General features: G+C 38.8%; 1 protein-coding gene across 3 annotated transcripts in view; it reads left to right on the forward strand.

Moving 5' to 3' along the window:
- Positions 1 to 22903, forward strand: part of RUG1 (Regulator of chromosome condensation (RCC1) family protein) — a 509474-nt gene that overhangs the window by 360863 nt on the left and 125708 nt on the right. For all 3 annotated transcript variants that reach the window (XM_089373312.1, XM_089373313.1, XM_089373314.1), the window contains exons 11-13: positions 22360 to 22414; positions 22575 to 22641; positions 22751 to 22787. In XM_089373312.1, the coding sequence (XP_089229438.1) occupies positions 22360 to 22414; positions 22575 to 22641; positions 22751 to 22787 (159 nt within the window). The remainder of the gene's footprint in view (positions 1 to 22359; positions 22415 to 22574; positions 22642 to 22750; positions 22788 to 22903) is intronic.

Consider the following 22903-nt stretch of genomic DNA (forward strand, 5'->3'; position numbering starts at 1 on the left):
TTGGTTCATATTTCTTTTAAGTTTTGGCATGTGGAGGATTATTTTACTCATATGCTTTACGTGTTTGCCATTGCTTATATGCTTCAGAAAATTGTCCTCTCATTTTTGTTCAATTAATGAATGGTACATAAGCTAAATTGGAGCATGATTGTATGCAAATCAGACTTCAAAGGTTGGGCATTTAAGGAGACATACCATTCATGTGAATGCATTGAGAACCATATGACATTTACTGTTAAGTAAATTGTAGAGTAAGGGCTGACCTAAAGGCGAGAGCTCTCTACAATCTTGTTGGCTAATTGCATAGATTACATAATTATTCCTTCATTGGAGTCACCAAAATGGAAGTGTTGAGAATGCATTAGACACAAAACATTTCTATTGAGTGATACATCAATGTCCTTTAGTAATGTTGAAGTGATTGATTCATCAATTTTTGCAACTGCCAAGTTGTTTGATCATACTAGAAAGCAATTGGAGCCATGAATCTAGGTCTTTAAAAGATTTGTTTTATATATATGTGTGTGTTTATGTGTCGTTTCCTGCCCTATCATATCTAGAGTTTTTGAAAATTTGTCGTATCCGTTTCAAACCTCGTATCCGTAACTGTTCCCATATCCATTTCAGTGCAACTTAGGCCTTAACCCTAGCTGCTGTCCCTATTCTCTTTGCTCGCAATGCTAAAAGGGATTCACTTTCCCTTGTCGCAACCCTGAAAGGGCTTTCGTTTGAGCCATAGGCCATTTTTGGCCTTGTTGTGGCCCTCGTAGGGCTTCTAACCCTCTCAGCCCACATCTTTGGCCTCTTTCCGTTGAACGACAACCCTATTGGGCTTGTTTCCCTTAGTTGTGGTCCCTTCCAGCCTCACTTGGCCTATTGTTTCCCTTTCTTGGCCTCCTTCAGCCTTTCTAGCCTATCGTTGGCCTTCTCCTAGCCCTCATAATTCATTCTCTAGTCATTGAGTTGGTTTGCAATACTATTTTATCTCTAACAGTTTGTTTTGCAACATTTTTTGAGCTAACTTGGTGGTTGCAAGTGAACAAGATCATTGGAAAAGTCTCTAGTCATCTACAAGGTCATTAGGCCTCTTGGTTTGCTCCGTAATCCCTCATTATCAACACTCTCTTCATTTATAATTCCAAAGTATTTCATGATAGCAGTATATTCATAGCCTAAACACATTTTAAATAAGCCTAAATTCACTCATTAATCACCTAAGGCATTAAAAATTAGTCTTGAGGTCAAATTGATTGCATATAAGTGGAATATTAAGGACTGTTGGGTGATTTCAAGATCTGATATGTTTGCTACAGCTACATAAAATCATCTATAGAAGTAATAAATTCATATAACATTGGCATAATAATCAATTTGCAAGCATATTTCTTCATTGGCATATCACTTGCATTTCATAGCATATCTCGTCATTTCTTGAAGGTTGTCATAAAAATCAAAGGTCTGATATATGTTGCATAATGTCTGATATAAATATTACAATGGTATCAAAAGTGGCTGACAGTCATCTAATTTCACTTGGCATTTGTTCCTTGCATCTTGTGCATCTTGAATAAGTGCCTTCTAGTTGTTGAAGAATCTAGGGCATCTGGGTTATAGTGAGATTCTTCTAACGATGATAACTATTTGTGAGCTACATTTACTTTTTCTTGTTAGCACAATCTTTACTTATTATTATTAGTGCGCATTCTCTTTACTTCACCAAATAGTTACCAAAATGAAAGAGACAAGAACACAAGATGTTGGCTCTCAGCCAGGGCAAAAACCTTTCACACCTAGAGAGGAAAACCCTTCTACAATTTTCTCTTATTGAAACTTCGATTGACAAATTCCAAACCCTAGACCCTTTACTTCAGTATGCCTCCAAGACCTTGTCACTGCTCTTCTAGGCTCCTTATGTTGATCTTCCTTTCTGCACTTCTTTGCACCAGAACTAAGGAAACTCGGTCCTTAGTCTAATAGCCCTTTACAATAAGTTTCGTTCCAACCTTCCTTAGATTTAGACTCGACCTTCTAGAGATTCCTTTTTGGTCCTTTTTTGTACACACTTGATACACAGTATCAAGGTCTCTTTCTTGCTGTGGAAACCCTCCTTCATACTATGTATACTTTCGGTCTTTTCCTGAAATATCTGAGATCAAGATAGACTAATATCGTCTCTCTTTTGCACACCTTGTAGTCCCTTCCTCCTTGTTGTATGGTCCTTCCTCTTCGTACTTCTTTTCGGCACTAGATAGCAGATCCATTATGTCACTATTCTCCCTTGAAGTGACCTTCAGTCTACCTCAGAGATGCGAGGTAGGTACAGTCCCAAAACTCCCTTTGTTCTTCACTGAATAGCCTCTTCCTTACGCATTAGAATGCAGAGTTTTTCTCACACTTAATCTCAGAACTTGACCAAATTGATGTCTCTAAATGAGATTGCAGTTCCTTTATATAGGGACTGTCTCCCTCTTCTAGGCTGACTTGACTTCTGTGGGTAGGCCGACTTCATCAATGGGTATATTCAATCATAGTTGAGCCGACTTCTATGGAGCTTCTTGACAAGGTCTTGGAGCATATAATTACTTCAATAAATTGTTCTTTTCAAGTGTAACAACACTTCATATACATGACTCTAAATTATATATTTATGATAAGATGACAAATCCCTAAAGACATCAAGAAGAAGTCTTTGACCTATAAAAACTCCTTGCTCATGAAACCCATGAGGCAAGCATTACAAAATACGTTTTATTATTTTTGTCTCTTCATTACATGGATTTATAATTACTTAGTCAATATGAAGAATGAACCTAGTTACACTTTCTTCAACACTCCCTCTTAAGTAGGGAGTTATTCATACATCATTAAAAGGTGTTTGGACGTCAATATGAAGAATGAACCTAGTTACACTTTCTTCAACACTCCCTCTTAAGTAGGGAGTTATTCATACATCATTAAAAGGTGTTTGGACATTTTCAATCTGAAGAATTCACATAAGAGAAATCGAATTGACAATCCATATTTTATAGCATCATAATAACCAACATTGTTTCCACAACAAAGCCTTGACTGACAACTCTATCTCTCATTAGATCAGAGCACAATGTTGGCGAGACCAATGACTATAAACACCTTCATCATTGTCTCTTAAGGTACATACCCACCCGGGTGTTCACTGAGTATGACCTTCTAGGACTATTCTTATCTTGGGTTCCCAACCCTAAAAAAATATCGGTCCTCTTGCCTACTCTTATCTTGGATGCCCTACACATCCTCAAAGAGCATCAGATGCTAGATGATTACCCAATCCTCCATTCTTTCTTCCCAAGTAAAGACAAGAATGTTGTGTCTCTCTCTCCCTCTCAACTAGGGAGGATATGCCCATTCTTGTGAAGGAATGTACTCAAGATCCCTCTAACTAGGGACTTGCCCAAGCTCTCTCTTAATTAGGGACTTGTCAGAGCTCCTTCTTAACTAGGGACTCTCCTTTTCATCAACAACTTCTTGTTCGTGGGTCCTTCAGCTGCTTGATCAATTTCTGATGTCATAAAATTCAATCGAGCTTCTTCTGTATAGGGTATTAGCCATCGATCACTTTCCTTCTTGGTTCACCATGTCATTCCTTTCTTCATGGAAAGTGGCCTTCTTGGTATATTTTTGGAACCTTCTTCATATGGCTACTTCTTTCTCATCATGCTTCTTTCAGGGATTTCCATTCACCACATGACTGCTAGTTGTACTTGTACTTACAACTCTTGTTCCAATAGCCTTGCATGAACTTATTCAGATATTATTCAAGAAATCAAAACATAACATTAAATCAAATAGTACCTTACGAGATGGCTCTTCATCACGACATATTCTTGTATGTATGAACATCCTGAATATATGTTGACACATCTCCCAAAGATATCCATTGTCAAGGGTCTCCATCTTTTTCACACTCTCATTAGAGTCTTCATATCTTTCCACAAGATTTCTTAGTCAAATATTCTTGGTCTTTTGGATGTTGATCGCTTTTATCATGGTTGCATATCTCACGATCTCTTCCTCTCTTACACATTCCATTCCCAGGAGCTTCCAATCAGAGTTCCTTAATTGTAGTCAACTACCTCATACTTCATATGAGGATATATTATGTTGATTTCATCTGGTGTGACTCATGCCTTTCTGCATCTTCTCAGAGGAGGAGATTTCCTTTCTTCAATCATGCTTCTCAAGATAGAAGTAGTGATCCATGTCACCTGCAACCATACGACATGACTTTGTAATATTAAACATAAGCATAGATACCTCATTTACCTTTAGGTCATCTAGGCCTCTTTCAACGACTTTGTTGATTGAAGTGTCTTCAACCCCATGATCTGCTTCATCTCTTATGTCATCATACCATCATCCATGAATTCCACAAGTTGGAGTTCCTGATGAACACTTACTTCCTCTCTAATTTAGTGAACCTTCTGATGAGGATTCCATCAAATAATCTTGAGGATCTTGCATATCCCCATTTGGCAAATGTTTCCTTTTTTATTTGATGCATGATGAGCCTTGACCTGGATGACTTCATCCTTTCCTTCAATGTCCAATGAGGTTCCCAAGAGCTATATCCTTCATGTTTGACTGCCATGGATTTTGTTCCTTTTGTCCTTCATGATTCCCAATTTCCCATGGTGATGTCATGAGCTCTTATTTCTAATGCTTCCATGATCCATGATGCCATGATGCATCTTATTATTTATCATGGTCATATCTATAACAAAAGATTTAGAAGCTTATGATAAGACCCTTTTGTGAGGGATACCATCTCAATCATAGTAGAGATTTGTTACTCCCTCTTTCCTTGGCCTTTTTCTTTAGCTTCCTCCATCTTTCCAATGATATGAGCTTTCCTTCCATAACATTGAATCTTAGCTATAATGTTCTGTCTCAATGTTACTTGGGAGCGGGAGCGAAAGCGGGGAGCGGGAGCGAAAATGGGAGCGGAAGCAACATTTTTAGAAGCTCCCAGTTTGGGAGTGAATCTCGAAGCGATTTTTAAAATATATATATATATTATATTATATTTTCTAATTTTTGATACATATATGTCAACAAAAACATGTAGAATGATGAATTAGATATAAAAAACATAAAAAAAACATAGATTGATCATTGAACCATATCACATCAATCATCTAGAAGTTATAATCTTCATCAGCCATGTCCACAAGTTAGTAACATACATATTACAACTACAACATATTGAGTCTCGTGAATCATGATTCATCAAATTCAATCTTAAAGTTTCAACTTCAAGCTTTCAAAATTGAAAATTCAATATATAACATATATCATCATTGATCACCAAAGTTGTACTTGTAACCTAAGTTTAACCATTACAAGAAATAATATCTTAGATATTTCTAAGTTCTAAGTTCTAACTGTTAACATGAAATGATATGTTATAAAATGAAATATGAATAATGAAATGAAATGAAACAACTTTAGTCTTTCACGAAGCATCATATTCATAATTCACAATCATTACCAATGAGTTATAATTGCCAACTTGGCAACTTCAAACTTCAAACTTTCATTGTCACAGTCATATATTGTTTACAAAAAATATCATTACGACATGAAAGAGTTAAGAGTCAAGAGTCAAGGAATCAAGACTCAACAGTTATGAAAACTAATAGAAACTAGAAAAGACAAGTAAACTGTAAATCTACATGTGGCCCTTGACATGAGAGTCTCCTATATAAGCAGGTCGTGGTGGTCTTCTAGGAGTCTCCCGCACAGACCGACGACCAGAACTAGAAGGCACATGCCCTCCACGTGAGGGTGTAGATGGAGGTGGCGACAACAAAGGAACAAGACTCGGAACTCGAGCACTGCTACTGGATGGTGGAGGTGGCATGGCCGCTGCAGCTACTTCATCTTCATCCCTTATAAGTTCCTCTTCCAATTCTTCAAGATGTATAGTGCCATCCTCCGAATTGTCATCCTCTAGGTTGTTGTTCCAAATTTTATATGTGGGATCCTCATAAGCTCGATCATAGTAATGACTGAACAACCTCAAGTTGTGGTGCACATAAACCAAGCTTTCTGCCTGGTTTTCATTGAGTCTGTTTCTTTTCACATTATGTATGAAGTTGTAGGTGCTCCAACACCTCTCTACAGAAGAAGTATTTACAACCTGTGATAGAAGTTTTTTTGCCAATTTTGGCAAAAGTCCCTAGCCGCCATATGTTTCCCACCATGTGAGAGAATCAAATCTGTCTCTATCTTCCATTGCATGGAAGGTACCAAACAAACCAGTGCCACTGAAGTATCTGCCTATTTCAAGGCGCACAGCTGCACATTCCTCCCTGTCAGGTATCAACTTTTCTAATGCTTCCAAATATCCTCTAGTTACCTCTGCATCTAAATGCGGTTTGGTCCTAATCCCACCCCCTGGTGTAGGCTGGCCCAACCAAGATGTAGAGTAGTATTTTGGCGTAAGGATATACACCAAGCAATGTAGTGGAAGATTAAGTTTATTCCACCGTACACACACACAATCGTGAATCAGTTTGTACAAGTCGGGATCTCTGTTATGAACAGTATCTTTTATTTGCCCCAACATGGTATCCATCTACTCATACACCTCGCCAATCACTGGTTTATCTGTATCTGCAAACCGAATCATGTGATAAATGGGCTTGGTGAAATCCAATACTTGCCTCACACTTGACCAAAACATACCATCAAGAGCGGCGTCCTCCACTTGTTCAAAACCTCGCCTGTCAGCTACATTTGTAGCCCTTTCCTTTAATACCTGCCAATGTGGACTTGATACCATACTAGCCAATGACTCTCTTACCTTCAAAAGGTTCCTAAAGGTGAGGTAATAACTACCAAATTTGGTCTTCACAATCTTCAACAACTCCAATCTTGAGTGACTGTGGAAAATGCCATGGGTATTACTATGATTTGTAATAAATTTTATCGTTTGTTTGCCTTTCTTGTACAAATCACCAATCCATTTGTATTGTGCATTTTTGATCTTGACAACATCATGCATCAGAAGGTTCAATGTGTGAACCAAACACCCAGACCAAAATATGTTGGGGTATTTATCCTCAATAATTGCTCCCGCTGCCTTACAATTAGGAGCATTATCAGTGATGACTTGGATGACATTGTATGGCCCAATACGATCAATTGTTTCAAGTAATGCTTCTGTAATGTTGATGGCGGTCTTGAACTTGTCCGAGTAATCATATGAATTTAGAAAGATGGCACCACTAACAGACACAGCAAGAACACTTATCAATGGCTTGCCTTTTACATTTGTCCATCCATTAGAGACAATGGGCACCCCATGGTCAATCCAAGAACTTGTCATTCTATTCAAAGAATGTGATATTTTTTCTTTTTCATGATCAAGTCCAACGGTTCTTGCCTTGTCATACCTAGGGCTCTTGTATCATTTAGGGGCATCATTTATGGCAGAAACCATTTCGCGCAAATAAGGTGAGCAAAGAACATTGAATGGTATCCCACATGTATAGAGAAACCTATAAACCTTTGAATCCACATCATTCCTACACCCCTCATCAAGGAAATCTGATATGGTTCTACGCCTTAAAGCTGGTGACCCTGTGCCTCCATATCCACTGCCTTGGGAGGATGCTAAAGGAGTTCTTTGTGCTTGTGATTGTGAGCTTGGTTCCAAGAAACCCCTTGATTTTTTAGATTTTTATTGGTTTTCCTCCTCTTCCCTTATGTATTTGGCTCTATTTGCTGCTGACACAGCTACACAAGTTTTGATTCCTATTTGTTTATCTCCATCCCATGGCCTTTTCCCGCAGAGGTGTTTTCTGGCACGGGGGCAATGATATTTAGTTGTTCCACCCCCTTTCCCTGCTTCAGGCCTGTTAACATAATTCCACAATGGGGTTTGGTCTTGTTTAGTTTTTTGAGAGTCATGTTCACCCTCCTCCAGCTCCTCCTCACCGTGGTTTTCATCAAATCCACTTTCTCCAGCTTCTTCATCCCCCTCTTCATTTTGGCCCTTCCATTTCCTACTCTCCAACACCATAATAACCAGAAAAGGGACCAAGAAGAGGAAAATGCCAGGAAATATAGCTCGGTCCATGATGTTTGATATTTGTAGGCTTCGGAATCTGCAAAATTTAATGGGAATGGGAATGGGAGTAGGAATGAGAAAATTAATTTAATTTATTTAGATTAATTAATTTAATTTATTTAGATTCATGATTTTTTTACTAAATAAACTAAACTAAATTAAATTAAACTAACTAAACTAAACTAAATTACTAAATTACTAAATTACTAAGTAACTAAAGTTTAAACTACTAAATTACTAAGTTACTAACCTCCTTGCAGGCTTGCTCCTTGCTCCTCGGTGCTCGCTCCTCGCTTCTCCTCGCTCCTTTGCTCAATCTCCTTTGCTCTCCTCAACTCATTCAAGTCACAATGAAATATCCCCCCCCCCAAGCCCTTTTAAAACAAATATTTTTTTTAAATGAATGTTTTTTTGGCGTCCGCGGAAATTTTTTCGCGCGATTTGCTCCCGGAGCGAAAATTAAAAGCTCAGGAGTGATCGGGAGCGATCACTCCCTGATTGCTCCCTAGCTTTAATTTTTGCTCCAGGAGCGACGAGAGCGACACTCCCGAAATCGCTCTCGATTTTGGCAGGGAGTGGAATTTTTTTTATCTGGAGCGCGCTCCTGAGCCGCTCCCACCCTGAGCGCGGATTGGGAGCGGGTTCGAAGGGGGGGGCTCCCTCGCAACTCTGTTTTATCTTGTTTGAGGACCAAACTTCCCTTTCCTTTTTGCAAATGTTTGAGTCCTTTAAACTTCAACACTTTTTCCCTCAACTTGTCTTTTTCTATCTATCATAGAGACCACAAGTTGTCGAAAGAGGTAACTTTAGTGCATTTAAGAACAATGATGATTATCTTCTTATCATCTCTCCCATATTTCTCAATTGAGATATTATAAAGATATCCCTTCATTCTTTGATACCTTCAATTTTGTGTAGATTGTGTCTAACTGATATGACCTTCTTTACTGCATTTTCAGAGAATATATCTAGTATTTCATATCTCTTTGATGTCTCCTCTACTACATAGGGATGAGAGGACCTTTGATTGATTTCATAAGAATCCTATGAGTCCCTTGATCCTTTTCCATGCATTTAAACAATGCTTGACCTTTATAGATTTTTCCATACATATCTATCCTCCTTTCTTATGCAAGGAATTTCAATGACCCAACCAATTTATAGACCTCCTTGCAAACATGAAGTCATTTAGCCAAACTTGATTATAGAATGAAAGATACTTACTTGGCAAGTGAAGATGAAATCTTCACCTTGGTGCTTCCTTGAATGATCTTCTTTACTAGGTAAGGATGAGATCCTTGCTTGAGTTGATTGATGAACTAATACTTCCTTGACACCACTGAAATCAGACTTTCTTTGATACCTTCTTATACTACCATAGCATATCATCATTTTATAGCACCGAGAGTTGGCACTGCTTGCCCAGGATAGAGGTGTTGTTATAGTGGATCGGCATTGAGATACTTTTTTTGAGGGGGCCTGAGGATATTTGTCCTACTTGCAGCGTTTCTCCAAATTGTGACTGAGGTAATCCGAGATTAAGATCAAGTGTGAGTTATCAAGCTGAGGAGGAGTGTGGTCACCATTGAAACCTCAGCATGAGAATGTGTTAAAACCTTACACTTTTCTGTGACTGTAATACAGTTTGAATTCTGTTCTTCTTATCAGTAGCATTCACTGAATTGTGGCACTGTGATCCGAGCTTATCATTGACTTGAAGATTCTTGTGGCATATCACTATGGTATGACATAGACCAAGACTATGTACCATCGAACTGTGGTATATGTCGAGGGTATATATAGGTGATTTTATCTCCATTCATGACTATAAACCAATCCTTGAGTGTCACTGTAACCATAACTTTAGAAGCCCTTCTTGAAATTGGATCCTCGAATGTCTCTTTTATGCCCTTCATTTAGCTTCACCACCTTAGCTCTAATACCATGTTGAAGAATCTAGGGCATCTGGGTTATAGTGAGATTCTTCTAACGATGATAACTATTTGTGAGGTACTTTTACTTTTTCTTGTTAGCACAATCTTTACTTATTATTATTAGTGTTTATTCTCTTTACTTCATGAAATAGTTACCAAAACAAAATAGACAAGAACACAAGATGTTGGCTCTCAGCCAAGGCAAAAAACTCTCTCACCTAGAGAGGAAAACCCTTTTGCAATTTTCGCTTATTGAAACTTCGGTTGACAAATTCCAAACCCTAGACCCTTTAGTATGCCTCCAATACCTTGTCACTGCTCTTCTAGGCTCCTTATGTTGATCTTCCTTTCTGCACTACTTTGCACCAAAACTAAGGAAACTCGTTCCTTAGTCTAATAGCCCTTTACAATAAGTTTCATTCCAACCTTCCTTACATTTAGACTCGACCTTCTAGAGATTCCTTTTCGGTCCTTTTTTGTACACACTTGATACACAGTATCAAGGTCTCTTTCTTGCTGTGAAAACCCTCTTTCATACTATGTATACTTTTGATCTTTTCCTGAAATATTTGAGATCAAGACAAACTAATATCGTCTCTCTTTTGCACACCTTGTAGTCCCTTCCTCCCTGTTGTATGGTCCTTCCTCTTCGTACTTCTTTTCGGCACTAGATAGCAGATCCTTTATGTCACTGTTCTCTCTTGAAGTGACCTTCGGCCTACCTCAGAGATGCGAGGTAGGTACAAACCCAAAACAAAGAGCCCTTATTACAACTAAACTCCCTTTGTTCTTCGTTGAATAGCCTCTTCCTTACGCATCAAAATGCAGAATTTTTCTTGCACTTCAATCTCAAAACTTGACCGAATTGATGTCTCTAAATGAGACCGCAATTCCTCCTTTATATAGGGATTGTCTCCCTCTTCTAGGCTGACTTGACTTCTGTGGGTAGGCCGACTTCATCAAGGGGTATATTCAATCATAGTTGAGCTAACTTCTATGGAGCTTCTTGACAAGGTCTTGGAGCATACAATTACTTCAATAAATTGTTCTTTTCAAGTGTAACAACACTTCATATACATGACTCTAAATTATATATTTATGATAAGATGACAAATCCCTAAAGACATCAAGAAGAAGTCATTGACCTATAAAAACTCCTTGCTCATGAAACCCATGAGGTAAGCATTACAAAATACATTTTATTATCTGTCTCTTCATTACATGGATTTATAATTACTTAGTCAATATGAAGACTGAACCTAGTTACACTTTCTTCAACAATAGTGGGATTGGGTATTTTTCTCATTGCTGCAATCATCATCTTCTTGGCTACTCCATCTTGCATTTCATTGCATTTTGCATCCCTTGCATCCATTTTCATATTGCATACATTGCAGTTTTGCATAAGCATTCACTAATAACATAAGTGCTCTAAAGGTATAATTTAGTTGGAAATTGTTTGATGAGATTGGCTTAAAAAATAACATTGTGGATTATGCTCTCTTTCTCTCATTGATGGTTAGCATCATTGTGATTTTGGTTCTAAGGGAATACTTCTAGTTTTTCATTGCTATCATTGGTTATGGAACGAGTGAATACATCGCTTTTCATTGCTATTGTGGAATAAGTACTTCTTGTGGATTTACTAACTTGTTGCAAGTGAGCTTCACATCCTCAATTTATAATCATGTTAATCTGAGTCATTCATAAGGCACTTAACTGACAATCATAATTGTAGTCTTGAGATTGACTCTTTTTTCTAAGTAATATTGGAAGTTGCTAATTGTTTTAAGAAACATTGGACTTGTTGATTTATTGTCATTTCATAAGTAATTGTCCACTGTGATACCAGTAATATCGACAATACTTCCTAACGCCATATATTTGGTTTATTGAGCACATTCTTTCGGTGAAGATTGTCCTTATCTATTGTTAAGTACCTCATTGTTCTAAATTGAATATCATTGTAATTTTTCTCCAAGTACTTAAAACATTTAACAACTTCACCTTAAGAGTGATCACTCATTTTTTGTACTTGCATTTTTGGACTAGTCTAGCACTAATTAATTTTCCTCCAAGCATAAGCTTGGTTGATAGAAAGATAGGACCACCTTTCTCACCCAACTTGCGAAGCCTAGACCCTCTTTTGTGGTTAACACGGTGACCTTGCAGTTGTCAAAGCCACAATCTCTGCAGCGCGGGAGGTATCAAGTGGTTAGAACTCTAGGGGAGGTATCGTTAATATAGCCTTTTCAATCTTCCACCGAGTTTCTCTCTCACAACCTACACTAGAGACTAGATTCAAAACATTTGAGAGGAAGAATTCGTTTAGATAGGGATATGATTTAAAATAAACCAAGATCTTGCATTTCACTCAGTTTTAGGTGTTGCATTTCATATAGGATAGTGAAACATCCTCCAGCAACAACCATTCATTCATTTTAAGCAAGGAATTTGACTCCATTTAAGGCATTGGTCTTCCAAGATAATCTAATCAAATCACTAAGCTTGTTAAATTAACCAAGTTTGTAATGTTCCTAAGTAGGAATGTGAGTGATATTAAGCAAATAACTAGTGCAACAACATATAAAAATAAAACACACATTAGACATCCATGAAAATGCTGCAAATCAGGAACTGTTGAGCCATGTTATTAAAAATAAGATGGCTAGATACAATATGAAATGGAATGGTGCACCTGGGCTTGTCTCTATGGACAAGCTTGACAAAACCTAGGTGAGAAAATGCTGAGTTGAAGGCTGCCCAGCTGCTGCACCACTCTGCACTGCGCTGCCCCAGTAAACTATTGCCCTACTGAACTTCGACCTATTGGAAGGTGCCCAAAAACTACCCAGAAAATTATATCCTTTCAGCTCCGGACTCCTTGGACAAAACCCAGAAGGGAATTTCGCTGGTTTTGAATTTGGAATTTCAACCTCCTGGGAACCTCTCCCCAGCTTCTGCTGCCAAATTTGACTTGCAGGAAACAACCTGCAAATCCCTTTATAAATACTTCTGAAATGTTGGTTTTTTCTGTGCTATCCAACTCCTTGCTCCCCGGATGGCTCTTGGCCAAGATTACTGCTCTCCAAGCCCCACGAAATTGTTGCTATAGGCCTCTGCACAATCCGTCTGCCTAGAAATTCGTACAACTGATGCACTGGTCTAGCTGGCTGCAAATCCCAGCGAAAATGTCCTCAACAAGCAGCCTCCTCAGCTCTCGGAACTCCCAACAAGCAATGAACCTCCTTGCTGGCTACTAACTCCTCCTGCATGTTTCTGGTTGCCCAGGAAATACGCAGTTCCCTTTCCTTTGCTGTTGGATGAAGTGTGTGACTGCGCTGAACTCCCTAAAATGCCTGTGGAACAACCTCCCTAGGGTGGGCACGGATGGTCCCCCGAAGAAGAGGTTGAATATCTTGCGTGAGAGATTCGTGTCTAAATAGCCGATAGACTCTCTAAGTAGCAGAGCATACAAAGTGTATTTGTTTCCAAATTATCAAGATCCAAACAAAATGAGAGTTGATCTCTCTTTATAACTCCTTGGGCCCCTTAGCCTCATGTGGGCCCCTCCATCCACCCATTCTATTTTCCCTCCAAGCATATCGAATGGCTAATTCAAACTCCTATGTGGGTGTCCCCCACATTCCACTAGCAGCTAAATAAAATTGATTTGGCTCCTAAGTCCCTAAGTCGAAAATGTGGGGCCCTCTTCCTTAGTAAAAAATGTGCAAAATTGTGTAGCAGCACCCTGTTACTACTGTGTTTGAGAAGGGACATGACAAAGTTGCTAGGCCATTTAGTTGTGTCTCACAGACTTGTTAGTTGCGGACGAGTCTTGCATCTTCACATTTCATAGGGACTACCCCCCATAGCCTGTTGTAGGAAGACTAGTAGAACGAATAGGGAAGGGATCAGAGTGACAACCCCGATCTTGATCGTTGTCGCATCTTGACTGTACAATTTGAGCTACAACAACTCTCTCACAATGTCATTTTGCCCTTTCACCAAATCATTCAAGACACTCAAGATGCTCTTGAATGTGGTGGCCATCTCATCTTTGCTACTATCTCCCATTTCTACTGCGTTTACTCCTTGTTCTAGAGCCTCTGAGTTTGGGGTAATGTTCAACTCCCTCTCTTTACTCCTGTACCTATACCTCCTATAAGTGATATTTTGCTTATCCTCTGGGGTCATAGAGAGAAATCCTCCCATAGCTGGCTAGATCACAACTCTAATACCACTGTAATATTCCTAATAGGAAATAACAATGATAAACAAAGCAAATACACACATGCAACACACAAATCTAGAACATGCATAAACAACAACCATTAACACCATAAACTGTGCCAAGTTGAGCCATTTTATTGATTTAACAAGTGGGAGTACAAATATAAATGGAGTGGATGAACCTGGGCTTGCTACAGCAAGCAAGGCAAGAACCCAGGTGAAAATAAGATGCCCAAGTGCTGGAAATAGCTTTGCTCCACAAACTGCGCCTAACCTGGCAAAAGTGTTGCAACTACTGAAGAAAGAACTGCTGATTTGGCCCCAAAAGCTGCCCAGGAAATTTAGCTAAATTAACCACAAGCTCCTCACCCAAAACCCACAAAAACCCAACAAGGAATCCTCCAACAACCCAACTTCGGAAATACCCACCAATTAGTGTGAATTGCCCAGGTTGCCTAGCCACACACACTGCTGGAAAAATGGCTGAAGATGCACCACAATTCCTCCAGAAAACTCCCACTAGTTCTCCTACAAATTCCCTTCAGGTCTCCTCCCTTGAAGTTTCAGCAAACCCCACGGTCAATCCCCACTTCTCCCAGTTTTTCGCAAATTGCCGAAGAGGCCTGTGCAGGCCCTAAAAAGACATAAATTTCTCCTACGAAACCTCCATGAATCTGACTTGAAAACCACCCAAATCTCCGGCAAAATATATATAGGATTTGTCTCTCAAAAGCTCAGCCACATGCATGCACAAGAGTTGCCTCTACACGCAATTCATGCCTCGTCTTCTACACCCAGTCTACTTGTCAAAGGGGACGAATACTCCAACAAATTTTCTTTGGAACAACCATGCAAATGATATAATATGACTCCCCTTGAGTGGCACTCGAAGTCCATTGAAGGTGAGGTGAGATTCCCGCCCAGAAATCTCGTGTGCTAACTAGCATGAGTAGACTTGGCTAAGCAGCACAAACATACAAGTGTTGAATTCACAATTTGTGAAAAAGTCCCAAAATGAGGCTGCCTCCTCCTATTTATCCTTGAGCCTCTCCTCACCCCATGTGGGCTCCACAACTCATCTCCTTTTCTTCTCTCTCCCCACAAGTGCGAATTTCTCTAAGGGGTGTGAATTCCCTCTTAGAGTGGCCCCACATTCCTCCTACTTTTGATTTGCCCCCCTTTTCCTCAGTTCAAACCTCCCTTTTTCCACAAAAGTCAAGTGGGGTCCACCCAACCCACTTTTCCTAAGTCAAATATGCCAAAATATCAAAATTTGGCAAAAATGTATTACTTTGAAAAAGTTTGCTAAGTAGGGATATACAAAGCATCACTCTCACTCCATTCCATGGGCACCTATAACACCCTCGGCAATCTACACTTTGCCCCATATCCTTTGTGAGATGATGCACTTGGACTAGTGTGCCCTAGCTGACTTAGCAGTGATCACATGGCTTGGTAGTTGATCTGAGGCCCAGATGAGGTTTGTCTCACCCCTTGAGACATGGGAGGGATAACACCATTCTCAGAGCCCTCGACGTTGGGGCAGAACCAGGCTATTTCATCACTAGGAGACCCATGAGACCAACTTATGTGCCCCAAAATCAAAATTGGGTCCCACATGATGATTTGCATGTGTTGAAAAGTGTAACTAGGTTTGGTTCTCATAAGGACATGCGTAATTGTGATTTTATGTAATTGATGTAAAGAAGAAAAATAAAATTATTATTGTAATGCTTATCTCATGGGTTCCATGAGCAGGGAATTTTATTTTTAGTAATGGCTCCCATTGTGAGGCTTTAGGATTTGTCATCTAGTCATAAAAGTCAATTTGAGTGTATGTCATGTAAGAAGAACCCTTCTTGGGCATGTTACATATTTGTATAAGTCATTAAAAGAGTCAAAAGACCCTCGAAGACAAGCACAAGCATCTCCTAACAAGTTAGCTTCAAAATAGAATAAATGATCTCCAAATGACACATTGGCTCACCTTCCAACAAGTCGGCTTATTTGATGGGGAAACAACTATAAATATGGCAACTCGGCCTCATTTTAGGATCAAAATTTCGGTCATCATCAAGTCTGCAATAAGAGGTGCGAAGTTCATCAAGGAAGCTTATTATCAAGCGAAGTAGGGAAGAGTATAAACCGAGCTCTTTTTTGGTTTGATTTTGGTTTAATTTTCTCCACACGTGTGAGGAAGCAAAGGATCAGTTGCAACAGAAGAAGCCGAGAGGAATTGCAGTCCTCTTGGGTAGCCGAGTTGGAAGAAGGTCAAGTCAAGAAGGAAGTGGAGTCAAGCTAGAAGGAGACCCTATCTAAAGCGAAGGAAATCAAGGCATAAGATAAAGTCTTATGCATGGGCTAGGGTTTCTGAATTAGGACTGTAGACCTAATTCAAGGAGGCTGAAGGTTTGAGAAGAAGCTGAGAAGGAGGATGGAGCAGAAGGGTCGTTGACAAAGGATCTAATCAAGGAAACCTTGTGTCTTGGTCTTGGAGTGGCAAATAGGTCAAGGGTCTTGGTCTTGGTATTCATCAATTGGAGTCCCTATAAGAAGAAGAATTTGTTTGGGTTTTCCTCTCAAGTGGGAGAGGTTTTGGCCTTGGCTGATAGCCTATATTTTGTGTCGATTGTTTCTTTATGGTTTATGCATTGGTAGCTATTTGATGAAGAATAACACTATAACAACATAAGTAAAAGAAGATCCTAATCTAAGAAGTAAAAATCATTCGCAAGCAGTTATCAATAGAAGAGAAATCACCTAATTGCTATGCCCTAGATTTCTCAACATGGTATCAGAGCATAAGTAACAAAGTCAAGGAAGGGCATCTTATCAAGAGACACTCAAGGATCAAATCTCGAGGAAGGCATCAAAGCAAATCTAGAAGATCATCAACAAATTCAAGATCTACAAGGAAGTGACAAAACCCTAGATCAAAGAAGTCTACACTAGGAAGAAGTCTTAGAAGCCTCAAGACATCTCAAGAGAACTCAAAGACCCTACTCAAGTTAAAGGACTTATATATCAAGCTCCTTTTTAAGAAAAGCAAGACTAAAGACATTGTCGGCAAGATTCTAAGGCGATATCCCTCTCGTTGAAGCAAGGTCCTTACCATTGAAGACATTAGCATGAATTCATCATTGACTCCACCATCAAAGGATCCAAAGAGATCTTGCTCTCTGTGAGATCAAGGATCATTCTTGAAGAAAGCTATCTTCATCAAGGAGAAGTTTTCTATTTTCTATATCATCATCAACATCAAAGAAGCAACAAGGAGGAGCATCCTATCAAATAAGTATATTTATGTTCACATTTGAATCTACCAAAATGTCTTTTTGCAAGGAAAACAACAATTTGGTTGGGGCTTCAAACTATCTTGCATTGAAGAAAAGGACATATTTGAATCTCAATGAAAATGAGGTTATGGAACATGTCAAAGGACCAATCACCAAACTATCAAAGGAAGAGGCTCAAGCACTAGTAAAGTATATGAAAGGGGAAGTTAGGGCTCAAAGGATTTTCATAGAATTCATCAATGATCCCCTCATCCCATATGTATAAAAACTCAAAACTTCAAATCTATGACAAACTGGTAGAGTTGTATTTCGTAAGCACAGTTGAAGAAGTCATCTCATTAAAGAAAGAACTCTACAAGCTAAAGATGTCAAGGGGAGATGGAATAACCTCATACCTTACGAGAATATCAGAAATCAGGGGTCAACTTCAAGATCTAGGAGAAGTCATGTCTGATGGAGAAATGACTACAGTTGTACTAAATGCACTACCTAAGGAGTCGGGTAACTTTACTTCAAGTTATTATTGGAAGAAAGAAGCTACTCCATTCCAGGATCTATGGTCATTGTGCAAGATTGAAGAATCTAGACTAAAGGTCAAATCTGATGTGGGAGTATGTGAGCAAAATCAAACTTATGTTACAATGACAAGAAGAAAGGGAAAATTTGGAAAGTTTGGTTCTTGGAAAAAGAAAAAGGGACATGACTAAGATTCAATGCTATGGGCGTCAAGAATATGGGCACTACAAAAGAGATTGTCGTAAGATGAAGAAGGACAATAACAAAAGAGAAAGAGAAGAAGTCCATATCACCAAAGAAGTGTAGGAAGCTGAAAATAAGAAGTCTAAGAAAGAGGAAGTAAGTGATCTCTACTATGACTAAGATAGTCTTCCTCACCTAATTTCTTTTCATAGTTCCTAAGTCTTCTGTTGTAAGATACGATTCACGAGGAAAAATGAAGGGATGCATCATGGCATCATAGAAACATTGAAAGCAAGAGCTCGTGACATCATCATAGAGAAGCATGAAAGATGGTTGAAATTGGAACCTATGGCAATCAACTATGGAAGGATATAGCTTTTGGGAACCTCATTGGAAACATAAGTGGCACTTATGGAAAGCAAAAAGTCATCTGGGACAAAGCTCGTCATACATCAGTCAAAAGGAAACATCTGTTGGATGGGGATACTCTAGATCCTCAAGATTCTCTGATGGAATCTTCATCGAAAGGTTCACCGATCAAGAGGGGAAGCAAGTGTTTCATCAAAGAAATCCAACTTGTGGAATTCATGGGATGATGGTATGATGACAAAAGAGATGAAGCAGATCAAGGGATTGAAGTTCTTTCAATCAAGGAAGCTGTTGAAGAAAGTCTGGATGACATAAAGAAAAATGAGGTATGTATGCTTACATTCAATATTGTAGAGTCATGTCATATGGTTGCAGGTAACATGGATCAATGCTCTATCTTGAGAGCATAATCAAAAGGAAGGATCTCCTCCTTCGAAGGGATGCAAGAATGCATGGGTCACACATTCACTAGATGAAATCAACATAATATGTCCTCATATGTAATATGAGGTGGTTGACATTAATTGGAGGAACTCTAATTGGAAGTTCCTGGGAATGAAATGTGTAAAAGAAAGGAAGGAAGAGATCGTGGAATATGCAACCATGGAAAAGGCAATCAACATCTGAGAACCAAGAGATCTGACTAGGATATCTCCAAGAAAGATATGTAGACTCTGATGAAGTCTGAAAAAGAAAGAGACCCTTGACAATATATATCTTTGGGAGATGTGTCGATATGTATGTAGGATGTTGATGCAAACTAGAAGATGTCATGATGAAAGACCATCACAACGGTAATTTTGATTTAAGTGTTCATTTCTTATTTTTGAACAAATATCTGGATGGGCTTATGCAGGACTACCGAGGGAAGATCTATGGATGTCTTCCACCATCGATGCCCATGTAGTAGGATGAAAGATCCTTAAGGAAACATGGCATGAAGAAGGCAACATGGCATGAAGGAAGGCCAGATATGGACTGATGGATCACTTTCCGATGATGACATGACTGACTCATGGATGAAAGTGATGGATGGTCTATGCCCTATAAAGAAGTCCCAAACATGAAGACTCCTAGATAATGAAAAGTTCATGGCATCGTGAGAGGAGTTCTTCAAGCAGCTGGTTGTCCCATCATCTCCACCTAAGGAGCTATTGTAGGTCCCTAATTAAGAGGGAGCTTGGAAACAAGTTTTCTTACTTGGAAGAAACTTGGAAGCAAAATTCCTAAGCCAAAAGGGAGCTTAGGTACATTCCTTCCATAGGAATGAGTACATTACTTTATTGGAATAGGTATGTCCTCCCTAATTAAGAGGGAGAGATAGACACATCATTCTTGCCTTCACTTGGGAAGAAAGGATGGAGGATTGGGTAAACATCTGGCATTTGATACTCTTGGAGGATGAGTTAGGGAATCCAAGATAAGAGTCGCCGTAGAGGACCGATATTCTTTGAGGATTGGGAATCCAAGAGAAGAATAGTCCTGGTGGAGCACACCTTGAGAACCCGAGTGGGGTATGTTCCAAGAGAGCCAATGATGAGTGTGTCTATACATCATTGGTCTCGCTAGCATTGTCTCTTTGTGGTTTATATATTGGTAGTTGTTTGATGAAGAATAACACTATAATAACATAAGTAAAAGAAGATCATAATCTAGGAAGTAAAAAACATTCACAAGCAGTTATCAATAAAAGAGAAATCACCTAATTGTTATGCCCTAGATTTCTCAACAGCATGGAGGTCTAGGGGCTAATCCTTAAATCATGATTTTTGGAGCCCTCTATACTCACTTTGGCATTGGAGGAGCCCAACGCATGTCCTAGAAGGGCCTACGCATGCATGACATTAGCATTTCAACCTCTTTATGGGTTAATTATTATGTTTTTACATTGGTTACTAGGCCGGCTTGTGACCTAGGGGTGTTTCTTGCCATCACATTATGATTTCAGGGGCTTGTAGGCTAAATAGATCATGTTAGACCACATATATATTAGAGAGATCTCATTTGAATCTCTCATCATCATCACTTAGGATTTCAGCCTCCTCAAAGAGACTCACACATTCTTTTCTTGGATTCTTGGATGATTGGATGCATTTTGATATTTGGATCTGAATTTTGGACATATTTTGGAGCCACTTTTAGCATAATGGATGGAATTTCTTGCTAAATTGTCTTGTAAGTGCTATACCACTGAAGATATTATCGTTTCATGTTTAATGTATGGAATGAGTAGTTCTAATCCATGCTAAATTATGCGCTAAATGTCATAAGTATGTTTTGAATGGTAGTTAGAAGAAAGTCCAATGCATTATTTATACATGACATTGTAAGAATTATCCTAGTGGTAAAACTCTTTGAAACTCTTCCCATAAACTCCATTATTCCTTGAGTGGCTAAATGCTTGAAATTTGTGCTAGGGCATCAAATTTCAGCCTCCTTAAGAGAAAGATTGGCTTATCTTTGACATCCATGAATCCATATACCCTAGGGACAAGGCACTAATCCAAGTCTTTGGTGATCAATCTAAAATTTTATCTTCTCTCTCTCTCTCTCTAAAATTTTGGTCCTTTCAAGGATAGAGGGGAAACGAGGGCTTGGTGTGAGTTTCTAACTTTCTAGGAAATAGTGTTTTTGGATGTTTGAGAGCCCAAACATCAAATTGACTTGATTTGACACACAATCTCTCAATTTGGTGGGCATCCACTCAAATTTCATCCATAAATTCTCTTGCCTCGGGTGTTTACCCTAAGAAGGAAGCCCTATTGTTCATTCTCTCAACTTAAGGACTTTCTTGAGGGTTTTATTAGCCTTGAAGTAGCTTATTTCATTATAAAAAACCCTTTCCCTTTTACTATTATCATCAGAAACCTTAAAACCCTAGGTCTTGAGCCTTGTTTTCTAGGGCTTTTCTTTGAAAGTGATTTTCTTCTTTGAAGCCTTGTAACTTTATTGTGCCTCTCTTAAATGAGCCTTAGTGAAATCATCTCATACCTTACCTATAACAAATCTATCATAGAATTGATCTCTATCTCTTTTACGGAGACTCCTCCCATTGGTGAAAATCCGTAAAGAGCAGTGGGTTTTGGCCAAGGTGACATTGGGCCTCTACCCCATTGTTGTCCCATTGTCTAGTTTATACCTTGTAGGGTTCCCTTCTCCAAGGCCTGCTAGATTTTGCAGCAACAGGCTTGATAATGATCAAATGAAAAATGTCTAGCTATGAAAAGTTGGTTTCCAAGTGCACACATATTTTTATCATGTGGGTAACACATCCATCATAGAGCCCTGGACATTTTTGGGGGATAAAAGTATTTTCTCATGTATTTTCTGAATTTTCCAAGCACAAAACATCCTTTCGGTTCTCATGGCAATTAAAGATTCCACATTATAAGACATGCAAATCCAGTGACCACCAAGTGTTAAAATCAAACCCCTAAAACCAGAAGGGTATTTTCTAAAATTACTGATTGCCTTAAATTTATTTTGATCAAATGAATGCTGTGAAATTTCCTTATATGCACCCTTTAGTGACTATCTCCTGTGCCCTTTAGCTGCTGCCTCTTGTTTGCTTACAATGTTCCACTGAAACAATCTTGAACTTGGGATGTTAATAAGAGTTCTGTCTTAGTGGTTGCTTTCCCTTTTCTTGATGCATGCTTCTCATAATTTTGCAAGTATAAGGAATTGTTAATTCATAGCCTCATGTTTGGAATAGGTAGTGGAGATCTTTACACCTGGGGTTCAAATGAAAATGGTTGCCTTGGTCTTGGGTATGCCTCTCTAACTTATCAATATTTTTTATAGGAACTGTATTTGAAATATTTTTCAAATTGCTCTCTAATGCATTTTTATGCTAGAAATATTTGAAAGGATTTTCTTTTGATATTTTGAAATGGAAATTACAAGATTAATATTTTTATATCCCTGCAGCTCCAAGAGCTTAGCTCCTTCACCAGAGAGAGTACAAGGGAGCTTGCTACCTCTTCATGTGTCAGAGGTATGATATAGTGCATACAAATAGAGTGTTGGTAGTACATGTAATAGTTTATCTATTTCTGTTTTCCTTTTTACAACTGCATTTCCAAAACATTCGTTGTTTTAAACAGGTTTCCTGTGGTTGGAAACATACAGCAGTTATTTCTGGTCAGTATTCTCGTTACCTTGATCACAGTTTTGCATTGTTCATTATTCTAATTAATTAATGCATTACTTATTTTTCTCACTTTACTCTGAATCTATTTTGCATATTGATCAACAGC

This window comes from Pinus tabuliformis, chromosome 8, assembly GCF_031772625.1.
Source record: "Pinus tabuliformis cultivar Carrire ecotype Pingquan chromosome 8, CPIR1, whole genome shotgun sequence".
Lineage (NCBI taxonomy): Eukaryota > Viridiplantae > Streptophyta > Pinopsida > Pinales > Pinaceae > Pinus > Pinus tabuliformis.